The sequence below is a fragment of the Ambystoma mexicanum genome, chromosome 9 (assembly GCF_040938575.1).
Source record: "Ambystoma mexicanum isolate Mex_15411 chromosome 9, UKY_AmexF1_1, whole genome shotgun sequence".
NCBI classification, from domain to species: Eukaryota; Metazoa; Chordata; class Amphibia; order Caudata; family Ambystomatidae; genus Ambystoma; species Ambystoma mexicanum.
In genome coordinates, this window is record NC_090931.1 from 1310590419 (window position 1) to 1310604435 (window position 14017).

The window sequence follows — 14017 nt, forward strand, 5'->3', positions numbered from 1 at the left end:
TCTTTTCTTACTCAACATTGACAATGCCCAGGTTGAGAGGTGATTTAGATGAAGGTAAATTGTAGTGTTGGGGCTGCGAACCCCGTTTTGCGTGGCGATGGCACAGTCGATTAAGCAGAAAGACATGCTCTTGAAAAGATGAAAGTTGATCAAGGTTGAGGTAATATCAAATGGGCTGTTTAAGGTGCACAGAACTATGTGTCAAAGAGGACAGAAAGCACACGGGACGTGATTGACGTGTTACACATGGAGACATCCTCTTTAAAGCACTAATCCTTTGTCTCCCTATGATGTAAAGAGGTGATATTTCAGATTGTTTTTGGAGGGCAGGTGATAAACAGAGCATGTTTCGGGTGCTAAAAATCAACTGGTCGTAATGCAGTCCGACAATTTGCTTCCACACTGCTTCACCTTGCTTGGTCAAGCCCTTCTCCAAAACCTGACCCATCTGACAGGAACTGGCCCTGAATCGTGCATAGGAGTAACACATGGCAGGGATTGGCTGTGTGCATCCTTACCATTTTTGGTCAGAGAACAGGGAGGAGGAAGTGATGTGGCAGGCTATTTACCTTCGGAACTAACGGGGGCGATCAGTGGTCTTCCCTTTTCCCTTGCCCGAGCCAATGGACCGCAACACCACTGGAGAAAACATCACCAGAAGATCAACTAATCATTGGTGATGGAGAGCTGAGCTTAGATCCTCTGAAAGGTGACACCTCAGTGGAAATTTGAATCCTGCAGTGTAGCCGCTGCACGACGCGCCACTTGAAGGTGGCTGCTGTGGGAGCAAGAGGTGATTTGTGGAACGAGAAGTACATCAAGGAAAAGGAGCCACCTCCAAAAATGCGTGTGGCACACGGCGTCTACATCTATATAGGCAGACAAGGAATTAAGGATGAATACGGCCCAGACTTGACAGTTGCATGAATTAATATTGGTGATGGGTTATTTTTGATTTCACGATGGCGTGTCTTGAAATTAATTTTGCATGATTCAAAAGTTTGATGGATTTTTGTACGACTCAAGAAGTAGATGAATTTAGCAGCACTGCTTGATCTGTTTTTATATCTTTATATTCCTAATAAATGCGGATTTATTTTTTACACCACAGTGTGCTTAGACCTTTCTGACCAGTTACATTGATTGGACACAAATAGATGGTATTCATTTGCCCTAGAGTGTCCCATTTCCAATTCATCACAGCCCCTGATGCTTTGGTTAACATTGAGGTTCTCCTATCCTGTAGCTCGCATCTGCGCTACCAGCACCCCTTGCCCCAGGACTCCATGCTGTAATGAATTTGCAATAGAAGAGCTGGTTTCTTAGACTTGCTACCAGATGGAGGCAGAAGCCAAACTGGTGTTATAGGATTTTTAAATTCCTAATAGCCATTTTGCATTTTTGGGGAGTTAACGTGGAACACCCATCTGTGACCAGGTTTGTGGCTCTTGGATCTTGGTATCGCAGCCATGGAAGCTTACGGCAGAAGAAACCAGCAAGAAGTGCCACTCTCACTTATTTTAAATTGCATTATAAAAGGCAAACGAACACACACACACACACCTTTGGAGGATTTTTCTAATCACGAGGGGCCAGAAAAGTATGAAATCCTACAAACATCTCATATTGGTCAACATCTGTTACACTTCTGAACAATTCAAGGGTTTTATAATTTCACAAGGCCATTCCCACTGTGAGCCGCCATCTATGTCGAGCATCGTTTTTCCCAATGAAAAGCGGTTTCACAGAGCAGGCTATTCTATGCTGGTCTTCAATGGAAAAACATGCATTTCTATGTGTCAAAAAAAAGTTGACACGCCATCCACATGTGTACTTCTTGAAACCTGCCACATTATCACGACAAAAAAAAAATATGTAGACCAACTATGCTCACACTTACAACACTGTGAAACAGTACAGGAGTATCACTTAATGTGACTGATAGGCTATTTAGTTCCCTGCAGCTATTGTAAAAATGACCCCAAATCATTATTTTGTATAAATACGTACAATAGAGGTTTTGTCAATCTTTTTGCTACTGTTCCTCAAGTCAATTCAACATTTTGATGGACTGGCCATGCAGTATTCATTTTCTTGGTGGATCTTTTAGAAAAATTCAAAAACAGCCTGGAACTACTCACATGGTGCATAAAACATGACAAGGGCGTGCTTTTTCTTCTTTAAAGACTCTCTGAAGTCTTCGCCAAGGAGGTGTAGGACACTGGTCTGCTTCTCTTCCCAGGATGGTTCGGGTGGGGGAGGGGCTTCTGGGCTGCAGAGGAAAATAAAGAATTAGTTGGCACAAATGCAAAGTTAGTTCGGGATATTTCCATAAAACAGAAACCTCGTAAAATTATTTGACGAAAAACTGTTTGTGATGTGGAGTAACTAAAACAATTTGTACAACAATACTGGAACCATAACTTAAATCCAATGAAGCACAAATAATAACAGTCAATTACTGATCTCACAATCCTCCCCAGAAGAAATGCATACATATAGATTCCTGGCTTATCCATACATTTAGATGTATGGCTTCAACACACAAAAGGCAATTTACACCATACCATCATGACCCGATGGTGCATGTGGCAAATGGGTAGGAGGAAAAACAAGCGGCAACGAAACTACCCACACTGACCATGAGAGGAAGGGAATTAGACCACCAAATCAACTCAACTGAGTCATTCAGTGGGTGCGGCTAAGCATCTGACTGGCCAACAAGAGACAGATTCAGTACCCAATTAGGACCAACTTCGGGGAAAGAAAGAAATGATTGAAGACTTGATAACCCTCTTTGTGAGGGAGAAGATGTCAAACAGAAAAGCAAGATGGAGGAGTATGAATGGAAAAGGTGGATCGTCAATGAATTGCATCTGCAGTGTTGGCATATTGGTCCTCTGCTCTTTGTGCGTCAATTGGGAAAGCCTCTTGTTTCTCATGTGTCGTCCCCCTCCCCGTTGAATCTGTAATGGTATCATTAGTGGAAGGCGGTAAAGGGATAGAAAGGTAGAATATGTCATTTCCTTGTCTTTGCCACCCCTTTTCCTCCTTTCCTTCCACTGTCCAACCCAGGCCCCCTCCACCACTTAAGGTGCTCCTCTCTCAAGAGTATTGAAATGCTTAAAGCTGTACTGGGGTTTAGTTTGAGGGCATACGTGCCCCTTTAGTTTTCTTGTTTCTAACATGTTCTGCCTTTCTCTCAGACAAAAGGAGAAATGACTTACCGTAATGTTCTTTCTATAGATTCTTCTCCCAGAGACTCCTCATCTGATAGATATTGCAATATCTATCAGATGAGGAATCTACGGGAGAAAAGCAATCCATTGAAATAAAGCTTTCGCTTTTTTATAAAAGAAATTGTGCAGTACGCAATCGTGCATGCGAAAAAGCACTAAAAAATGGTAAGGCATGAACGAAAGCAGAGCAAGACACTCAATTTCTTGGAAGTACACAGACCAAAGAGTGTCAGAGGATGGTTGGGAGAAGTCAGGGAGATTGCGGTGGATAGGCCATTTTGAAGGAAGTTACTATGCACCATTACAATGGAGGGAGGCAGCTGCAACGAGCAGAAAAAGCCTAGCCAAAGAATTTCTTTAAAATAGCCCTGAAGTGTGTTACAACATCGAGACTTCTAGAGCATAATATTTACATAAAGCATGCAGAGCAGCCCAAGTGTGTGCCCTAGAGAAAAGTTTAATAGGAGAAAAAAAAAGAGTTGCTGGGTGCAAACCGCAGGAATGGGAATGCCTAATGGAAGAGTGCAATCCTGGATGGCATAGCACACCTGGATGCAAGTAACATTCCAACTGGAAATTGAGATCCTTTACACCCTATTTTCACAGGTTAGCACCCTGAGGCAAACAGACTATGGATGCAACCGACTTGGGCAGTGCAAAGGGGAAAACAGATCACATTCTGAAGGATTACAACTCCCCTCTTGATCGCATCACAGGGGAAGCGGCAAAATGGATATGAGGGAGGACTTATTGTAATGGAGAAGGTGGAGTCTCACTTAAAGATAACCAGAGTAGTGGTCAGCTGGAGGGGTGACAGAACACTGGGAAGCAGAACATCCAGAGGAAGAACAGTTAAGCTGCCTGCTGATGCAAGTATGACAGTACCAGCAAGCGAGTATCGGAGAACCTGTACAGGGGCCAGATGCTGGATAGATACAATGTGGAGATGTGCCCAAAACAAGCATGTACCAGGCGCCATATGCAGTTAAGCAATGGAGCGAGAGGCATGTGTGAGATGCCAGAAGCTGGAAAGATAGTGAGGAGGCACTACATCAAAAAGCATTTATGAGGCACTGGATGTGGTGAAGGAAGGCAGCCAGTCAGATGGCTCTCAAATGTGAAGTGTGCAACTAGGACCCGTCCCCCTGAAGAAACATAATGAGGTCAGCACATGGGATTCTAACGGACTCCTTCCACCCACGGATTCATCTATTTGCCAATGCCAGCTGCTCTTTGGAAATGTTTCCACTGCCAGGGGGCGCAGCTTGGCTCTGCCCAATGCCTCTACGTGCCCCACTATATATATTATACACAAACACACACATATATATGTGCGTCTGTGACCTCAGTTCCTTTTTTACGTACACACTACTTGTTCTAGGAACACCGCCATTTACTCTAATTTGTTACCGATTGCTACGTTTCTCGTATTTGTTGTGATGCAAAATTAGAAAACGTTTTCTGGGTTCAAACCCAGTGCGGATTGTGCAGATTGTGTGCGGATGTCTGTTTCAGACCCGCACTGCATATGCCTTTACTGCCTTGGTTAAGGCCACAACACGCAGGACTGTGCGTTGTCCCCATTGATGCACCAAAAGGAACTTCAAGAGCGTAAAGCCATACGCTCCACCTTCCTCCACAAGTAGCAGGGTGATGAGCAGACTTGTGTGGGGGCAGTCTATGGTACTGGGGCACGGTCCCCTGTCCGAAAGGTACCTTTTCCCACCCAATCCTCTACCTCCAGAGGAGTGGGAGGTATTCTGAATGAAGATGCTGGACATCTTCACTAATGCTCCGTAGCTGGCGGTCAAGACATCAGCACCATCGGCCAAGCCAACAAATACCACCACGCTTGGTAGAGCCGGCAATGAGTCTGCAAAGGGATGCAACAAGATCTCAGAAAAAGGGCACACCCTTACGTTGGTTCCCTATCTTATGGTCCTTGTCCAGCAGCACATATGGAACAAGTTACTTACCTGTAACTGTTGTTCTCCAGCATGGGTCTGGCATGGATTCACATGCTCATGAATATTCCCCGTCGTCAGGCCGGGAATCCTCGGTATAGAAAAAAATCAGTATCAGTATCAGTTTCGTTTCTGATCTGTCTTTATTAGTAGTAACCAATCATTGGTCTCTGGGTCATACTGCCCCCAGCCAATGACTGCCCTCTCCCTAAGCCCCACCTCCGGCAGCCATCCTCAGATTTGGTAGCACGTAAAGTGGCAGTATGACCAAGTGAAGAGCCGCAGAGGGGTAGGCGGGAGGGTTTGCATGTGAATCCATGCCAGACCCATGCTGGAGAACAACAGTTACAGGTAAGTAGGTTGTTCCTTCTCCAGCATGGGGTCTGGCATGGATTCACATGCTCATGAATAAGAGAATACATAGCAGTACACACATGTACAACCACGGGAGGTGGCAACATGCTCAACATTAAGCAATACAACAACTCAACATTAAGCAACACTTACCTCCTCACCAGGCTCACCTTAGGCGAACAGGTTGCGCAGCACTGCTTGGCCGACCCTGGACTCCTCCCTGGAGTCCCGATCAATGCAGTAGAATCTTGTGAAGGTGTGCGTCGACCTCCACGTCGCAGCCCTGCACATGTCCAGCAGGGGCACACCAGACAGGAACGCCGTGGTAGCAGCGATCGCTCTGGTCGAATGGGCTCTCGGACGGCCGGGCAGCTGTCGGTTTGCCAACCGGTGACAGTGCATGATGCAGCCGGAGAGCCATCTGGAAATGGAAGTCTTCGAGAGAGCCTTCCCTTGATTCACAGTCCCAAAGTTCACAAACAGTTGTGACGTCTTCCGAAAACTCTTTGTGCGGTCCACGTAGAACTTCAGCGTTCTAGCTACATCCAGCGAGTGCAAAGTCCTCTCAGCCGGCGACAAAGGCGACAGGAAGAAAACTGGCAACACCAAGGGCTCGTTGAGGTGGAAGTCCGACGGCACCTTGGGCATAAAGGATGGGTGTGTCCTCAGCACCACCCTTGAGTCATGAAAAGTCAAGTATGGAGGCTTGCAAGATAGGGCCTGGATCTCTCCCACTCGTCGTGCGGAGGTGATGGCCACGAGGAAAGCGGTCTTCCACGACAGGAACTTCAAAGGCGCCGAATGCATAGGCTCGAATGGGGCCCCCATGAGCTTGGTCAGCACCACATTAAGCTCCCACGCCGGGGCAGGAGCCTTCACCGGCGGGAATGATTGGAATAGTCCCTTCATGAATTCTTTCACCAGGCGATGAGACCACAAGGACGCCCGTCCCGTCGTCCTGGTATATCAGGAGATTGCAGCCAGATGTATTTTGATGGAGGCGTGAGCCAGTCCAGCTTTGGCCAGCGACAGTAGGTACGGCAGTACTTGTGGGGCCGTAATCGGCAGAGGGTTAATCTTCTGTGCACGGCACCAGACAGAGAACCTCTTCCATTTATGTCCGTAGCACTTGAGAGTTGAGGACGCCCTGGCCTTTGCAAGAACCTCTCTGCAGTCGGCCGGGATGTCGTACCCTCCAAACTCTAGTGCTGCAGGAGCCAGGCCTGCAAGTTCAGCAACTCCGGGCTGTGGTGAAGAATGGCACCTCCTTCTCTGGAGAGAAGGTCTGCGTCTGTCGGCAGCTTGACTAGTGGGGACGTTGACAAGTCCAGAAGGTCCGGGAACCAGATCTGCCTCGGCCACGCCAGTGCGACGAGGATCATCCTGCACCGGGACCTCTTGAGCTGGTTGATTAGCCGGAGCAGCAACTGTAGCGGAGGGAACGCATAAAGAAATAGGCCGTCCCAGGGGAACGAGAAAGCATCGCCCATGCTCCTCAGCTGGGGGAACCTGCTGGCGAACCTCCGGCACTTGGAATTTGTCGCCGTCGCGAAGAGATCGATTTGGGGTTCGCCCCATCGTCGGAAGAGTCGATCCACTTGATCTTGTCGTAGTTCCCACTCGTGGCACGAGCGCAGCTCCCTGCTGAGTGAGTCGGCGATTGTGTTTTTTATTCCTGCCAGATGAAGAGGCACCAGAAACATCCCTTGGGCGACGGCCCAATGAAACAGATCCTGGGCTTCTTTGGATAGGGCCGGGGACCTGGTTCCGCCCTGCTTCCGGATGTAGAACATCGTGATGGTGTTGTCGGTGAAGATCCTCACCACCTTGCCCTTGAGGGACGGAAGAAAGGACCTGAGGGCCCAGAACACTGCGCAGAGCTCCAAGATGTTGATATGGAGAGACTTCTCCTCCGGGAGCCAAAGGCCTCTCGCATGAAGATCTCCGGAGTGTGCTCCCCAACCTTCCAGGGAGGCGTCCGTCGTCACCGTCACCTGGTGAGCTGGGGTCTGAAAGTCTGTGTCCGCAGACAGATGGGCGCGGGTACTCCACCACCGGATCGCCTGACGGAACGTCTCGTTGAGAGGTATCCTGTCCTCGAAGCTGCCCGTCGACTGGATCCAGCAGCCGTCGAGGAACTGCTGTAACGGTCTCATCCGAAGCCTGCAAAGGAGCACCAGATAAATGCAGGAGGACATCATCCCGAGGAGGGACTTGATATATCTTACCCTGGCCATGTCCGTGGCCAGCAGATGCTGCACCTTGCCCAGAATGGTCCTGGTCCTTTCCTCCGACGGCGAGGCCAGCCGCGCCACTGTGTCAAGGTTGGCTCCCAGAAACAGGGCGACTTGCGACGGAACCAGGTGGGATTTTGGAAAGTTGATGGAGAATCCCAGGTCTGTGAGCAGCTGGACGGTCTTCGCAGTGTGCTCCATGGTGAGCTCCCTTGTCCTTGCCCGGATGAGCCAGTCGTCCAGGTAGGGGTAGACGTGGATCCCCTGTAGGCGCAGCCGCGCCGCCACCGGTGCGAGGCACTTGGTGAACACCTTGGGTGCCGACTTCAATCCGAACGGGAGGGCCTTGAACTGGTAGTGCCGCCCTTGGACCACGAACCTGAGGAACTTTCGGTGTCTTTTCAGAATGGGGATGTGGAAGTACGCCTCCTCCAAGTCCAACAACGACAGGAAATCGCCCTCCTCCAGCTGTCCCAGCACATGCTGGCGGGTGAACATACTGAACTTTTGTGCCTTGATGTACTTGTTCAGTCGTCGTAGGTCCAGGATGGGGCGCCATCCTCCTGTCTTCTTTTTTACAAGGAAGTACCTTGAGTAAACTCCGGAGCCCCGAAGCCTCTTTGGGACGAGCTCGATGGCACCCTTCTTGAGCATCGCCCTTACTTCCAACAGTAGTTGAGGGACATGATTTTCCTTCCTGGCCACGGGTGGAACGCGAGGGCACTTCTTCTGAAACTCCAGCACCCAACGGTCGGTGGAGATGGACTCCCACACGCTGACGAACCTCGCCAGCCGGCCTCCCACCGGGGTGCTTCGGCGGGGGCCCGACCCCACGGTCGGTTCAATCTTGTTTGGAGGCCGCCTTGCATCCTTGACCTCCTTGACGACGACGGGAACCACCTGACTTGCCGCGTCCCCTGTAGGCTTCCTGGGACGAAGATCTTGCCGCTTGGCGGTAAGTGGAGGAGCCACTGCCGGATCCCTTGGAGGCACCTTGTCTGCCTCCGGAGATCCGAAAGGACGGCCGTCGTCGTTGGAGCACTCCCAGTGCCCGGGCAGTCTCTGTGTCTGTCTTGATGGCCTGAATGGACTCATCAACCGCCTTCCCAAACAGGTTGTTCCCGTCGAAGGGCATGTCCAAAACCTTGGTTTGTACATCCTGGTGGAAATCCGTGGCCTTGAGCCATCCTCGTCTCAAGCAAACGCCGTTGCCCAACTGAGGGAAACCGGTGTCGGCGATGTCCGTTGCCACCGTGATGGCGTGGTCCGAAGAAATCTCCCCCTCCTGTAGGATTTCAAGGGCCTCAGCCCTTTTGGTGTCCGGGAGGAAGCCTAACGGAGAGGCGATTTTGAACCACAACTCCCTGTCGTAGCGGGCTACGATAGCCAGGGCTTTGTCCGCCTTGATAGTCGTCGCTGCGGATGAGATGATCCGTCGTCCCATCGTGTCCAACTGCCTGCCCTCGCCGTCCGGCGGCGAAGTTGATGTCGAGGCCGATGCCCCCCCAGCTTTCTTCTTTGCCGCCGCCGAGACGACTGAATCCGGGGTAGGTTGTGCCCGAAGGCACAAGGGGGCAGCGTCGGGGACCCGGTTCTACTTCTCGTACCGGTCCCTCTTCGCCGGCGCCGTGGCAGGGTTCTTGAGGAGGGCGAGCCCCTCATCCCAGATGTCATCAAGAAGCGGTACGGCGAGGACCGTTTTCCTTTTAGCCTCGCGCCGCTGGTATAGGAACCCTTCTTTCTTCTTTTCTTCTGGGCAGAGCTGGAAAAGCTCGGATGCCCTGGAAATCATGGCATGAAAGGATCCAATCTTGTCGGACGGGGACGCCCGAGCAGGGGGCGACAAGTCCCGTCGTCGCCTCCGTCGTCACCTGTCGTAGCCGTGCCCGTGCCTGTATCATCCCCGTGGGTTTTAGACCGGGGGGAAGGCAGAGCAGGCCGCAGAGGTGGGAGAGGTGGCGTAGGATGCGTCCTCCTCCTCCTCTTATGCGGGGGACTCTCTGAAGGTCCTGGCTCCGGTTCCCCCGTCGGGTCTGGCTCAGGTACCTCCGTCGGTGGAAGGGGCAACCTTGTCCTTATCTCCGAGCATAAGGACTGAATCTCTGACAAAATGGCCGTAGAGGTGTCCTGCGGCGCCGTAAACGACAGGCGCGAGGGCTCTGGAGTAGCCTTGTCGGCGACACCGTCGCTCTCGTTGTCGCACTCGTCGGGATCCCACCCAATGGGCTGGGCCTCTTCCACGACTTCAATGAGCTCTTCTTCAGAGGTCGTGTCCGTATCCACGATTGCCACCAGCCCCTCCCCCACCTTTTCCAACAAGGACTTCGTGGGGGTCTTCTCAATGGGCCTGAAAGACGACTCCCTCCGCAATGGCAGGGAGACTCTGGGTCCTGAGGGCGCCTCCACTGGTGTAGCCTCCACAGGCTGAGCCCGGGCCGCAGCTACATCCTCAATCGAGGTCTTAGCAGGGTGAATTAAGGCCATCATCACCTTCTGGACGCCTGGGGCCTTCACCTTGGGAGGAGGGTCCAAGCCTCGCTCCCCCTCTGCCGGAATCTTCGAGATCGACCGGGGCCTCTCCAGAAGCTTCGCCAGGTTCTCAGACTGCCTCTTACCCGAGCAAGAGCATTGGCTCGTGGTTGATGGCGCCGGGGAGGATGCGCCCTGCCTGGCAGCCAAGGAGCCCGACCGTTCGGCGCTCCCGGTGCCCGCAGACTCGCGGTGCTTAGCCTTTTGTTGGTCCCCGTCGCCGGGGCACCCTCACAGGACTTAGAAGACCGCTCGGACTTCTTTTTCCTCTTCTCACCTAACGGGCTCTTCCCCTCCAGCCAGTTGGCGAGACGAAGGTGGCGATCCTTCATGGTCCGCTCCGACATGTTCCCACAAAATGCACGGTCCTTCTCCTTGTGAGTCTTGTCCTCATGGAGACAGTAGAGGCATAACGAATGCTCGTCCTCCTTGAAAACATTCTGAAGCTGGCATCCAGGGCAGGTCCTGAACAGCTTCCCGGGCGTCGAGCTCCCTTTCTCCTGGGCCACGTCCGGGGTAGGCCTCGGAACTTCTGGAATCCTCCAAAAGCATAACTCGACGAAATCGTTACCCTTGAGGGGCGTGGAAAACTCTGAAATGGATCACCGTTGATCGGATGTAGAAACGGTGGAGCTTGAGGCTCCATTTAACCGAAAAATGAGAAAAATCTCCTGAAAAAGCGTGCAAACGCAGCAAAAGCTCGAGAGCTACAGCACGAGGACTCCCAACACTTGAACGTGCGGTAAAAATCTGAGGATGGCTGCCGGAGGCGGGGCTTAGGGAGAGGGCAGTCATTGGCTGGGGGCAGTATGACCCAGAGACCAGTGATTGATTACTACTAAGAAAGACAGATCAGAAACGAAACTGATACTGATTTTTTTCTATACCGAGGATTCCCGGCCTGACGACGGGGAATATTCATGAGCATGTGAATCCATGCCAGACCCCATGCTGGAGAAGTTCCAGTTAGAGGCCATTTATGATGAGGGGGCAGAGGGTATCCCGTCACTTTTGGGTTATAACCCTTCCACCCCAGGGATGTGAGAGACTGGCAAGTGGCCAGGGCACCTCGCCAGTGGTCATTATTATCCCTACTGCCACCCATGTAAAACTGCAGGCTGCTTTTCAGCGTCCGATGTCAAAGGTGGTCACCTTAGGGCTGACGGCCCCTTCATGTCTGAAGGAGCAATATGATCCTACTGACCACTTGGGCACGGGTCTTAATAAGAAGACTTGGTTACCTTTCAATTATGCAATAGAGGGGCCATTGATTAAACTGTGGGACAAGCCGGAGTCAGTTCCTACGGTGGACCACAACCTGGTCAAAAGGTACAGTCTGGCCCCTTCTGACTCCTTAATTCTTCTGCCCATGTTTCCCGAGAGTTTTTGGTGGTGTAGGCTTCTATGGCGAACCTTAAGACCACCTCTTTTCTGTCTTTGTCCCGCGACAGGGTGAGCAAGAGTGGAAGCTTGGAGTAGGAAGATTTTTGGCTCATCGAACCTTGGTTGCCGGTACGTCAATGCTTCCTGCACTTTGGACACATTTTTCTTTGGCCTGTGGTCCGTGATGGCCAAGGAGGCTGAGCACATCCCCAAAAGGGAGCTGCGGCAAGGCTTTGAGGCCCTTAGTCGCGAATCCTGACGTCGTTAATGACGTCCAAGAGAAACTCCTGGACATGCCCTTTGATGGTATGAACTTGTTTGGCACCAAGGCGACAAGTTGCTGCAAAAAGGTTTTAAGCCTCGAAGGCAACTGCCAAGTCGCTGAGCCTAGCACTTTAGAACATCGGGCCGTGAGTCCGGCGTGCAGGGGCAGGGGTTTTCTCTCCTTCGCCACCTATGCACAGAGAGGTAGAGGCCAAGCGCCATTGGGCAAGCAAGGACACTGGTGTCCCTACAGGGGTAGGGGAGAAGCACACCTAGAGGAGGCGCTTCCTCCTGCACCGTGCCATCTGCAGCCCCGGGCACAAAGCCTCTGAAGTAGACTTCCGTCATAAAATCCTTGTTTGGCGAGTAATAGAAAAGTACCACATCTGATTCCTATGCCTCACAGGTTGTCCAGCAGGAATACTGCCTCCCTTTCGCCTATCCAGCCCCCACCCCCATGCCACCAACCCTTTCCTTCGGAACCTCTGCTGCTGGAGGAGATCCGTCAGCTTCTGTCAAACTGGGCCATAGAGGGTACCCTATTCAGAACGAGGCAGGGGTTGGAATTCGACTTACTTTCAAGTGCCAAAAAACTACAGAGGTCTATGACCAAATCTTGGATCTGCAGCTTCTGTACTTGTGCAAGAACAAGTTTGAGATGGTCACTCTATCCCAGATCCTCCAGGCCCTGGACTTGAATGACAGGCTTGTCTACTTAGATCTCCAGGATGCCTACTTCTATGTGGCTAGCCACAGGAAGTACCTGGGGTTCAAAGTAAGAAACTAGTTTCCAGTTCAAAGCCCTCACTTCTTATCTGCACCCAGGGTTTTCACCAAGCTAGCAGTAGTAGTGGCTCACCTCAGAAGGGAAGGCATTCATGCATTTCCCCAGCTGAACAACCAAATCTAGCGTTGGCATATCTGTGCGGCCTTGCAGCCAATTGCACAGCTTGGGCATTTCCCTGAACTTCAAGAAGTCTTAGGTTTTGCTGTCCCAGTCCCACAGAATTATTGGTGTGGTCTTGGACACTCCCCTGAGTCGGGGTTTTCCACACGAGGAAAGAGTGGCGAACATGTTCAAGATGGTCCATGTTTTCCAGGATCGGACGCCAGTTGCAGCCTCGTCTTCTCTGCGCTTGCTGGGCATCATGCATCTTGGTAGCGCTTGAGGCCTGGCTACGCATGAAGTCGCTTCTAAGCTCACAGTGGTCTCAGTTTCAGGGACGAACTTCGGACCTTCTTCAGTTCCCAGTGAGAGTGACCAGAGATCTGCAATCGTGATCCATGAAGGACAACCTCTTGAAGGGTTTGCTTTTTTTGTCAACCTTCGCCACAAGTGACTAGTCACAGATGCGTGCCTAAAGGGCTGGGTCGCTCATCTTCAAGACCTTATGGTGATTGAACTGTGGTTCCTGCCAGAGTACTGAGAACACATCAATCTGATGGAGTTGAGGGTGATCAGGCTGGCCCTGGTGACATTCTTCCCTTCTGTGGAGGGCAAGCCGGTACAGAATATACTGTAAGCCATGCATTCCCTCAACAAGAGGGATGACATGATCTCCTTGACTCTGTGCAGAGAAGCAATGAGACTGTGGTTCTGCAGATCATTTGGTCTCTGACTGTGGCCCATCTGGGGCATTAAGAGGGGCAGGTAGGGCGGGCAATGAGGAATATGTGGGAGGAATGTCCATCAGAAAGAACATTACCAAAGATAAGTAATTTGTTCATCTGTGGAGACACTTCAGACATTGAGAGATTGAGGGCAACAGGTTCAACACTCCAATATGAGAGACTGAATAAAATCCAAAAGCGTAAAAGTAGAGAAAGAAAACAACAAACTGCTGTTTTGTGGGAGGAACCAAAATAACAAGTAAAATGCTATTTTCTAAAACAGAGAAATACTCCATAGAAGCGGCGAGAACATAAGGTGCATTGCGTAAATCCTGATAAACATGCTTTTAGTAAATCCTGGGAAATTAAAATGCGCTTCCTGCGACCTTTTATGCGTCAGCATGCAGCAGGCCCCAGGTAACAAAAGGTCTATGCGAGG

The 14017-nt window shown here is 51.1% G+C and overlaps 1 protein-coding gene across 2 annotated transcripts in view; it reads right to left on the bottom strand.

Moving 5' to 3' along the window:
• PDIA5 (protein disulfide isomerase family A member 5) overlaps positions 1-14017 on the bottom strand; it is a 904279-nt gene that overhangs the window by 126785 nt on the left and 763477 nt on the right. For both annotated transcript variants that reach the window (XM_069616684.1, XM_069616685.1), the window contains exon 14: positions 2142-2272. In XM_069616684.1, the coding sequence (XP_069472785.1) occupies positions 2142-2272 (131 nt within the window). The remainder of the gene's footprint in view (positions 1-2141; positions 2273-14017) is intronic.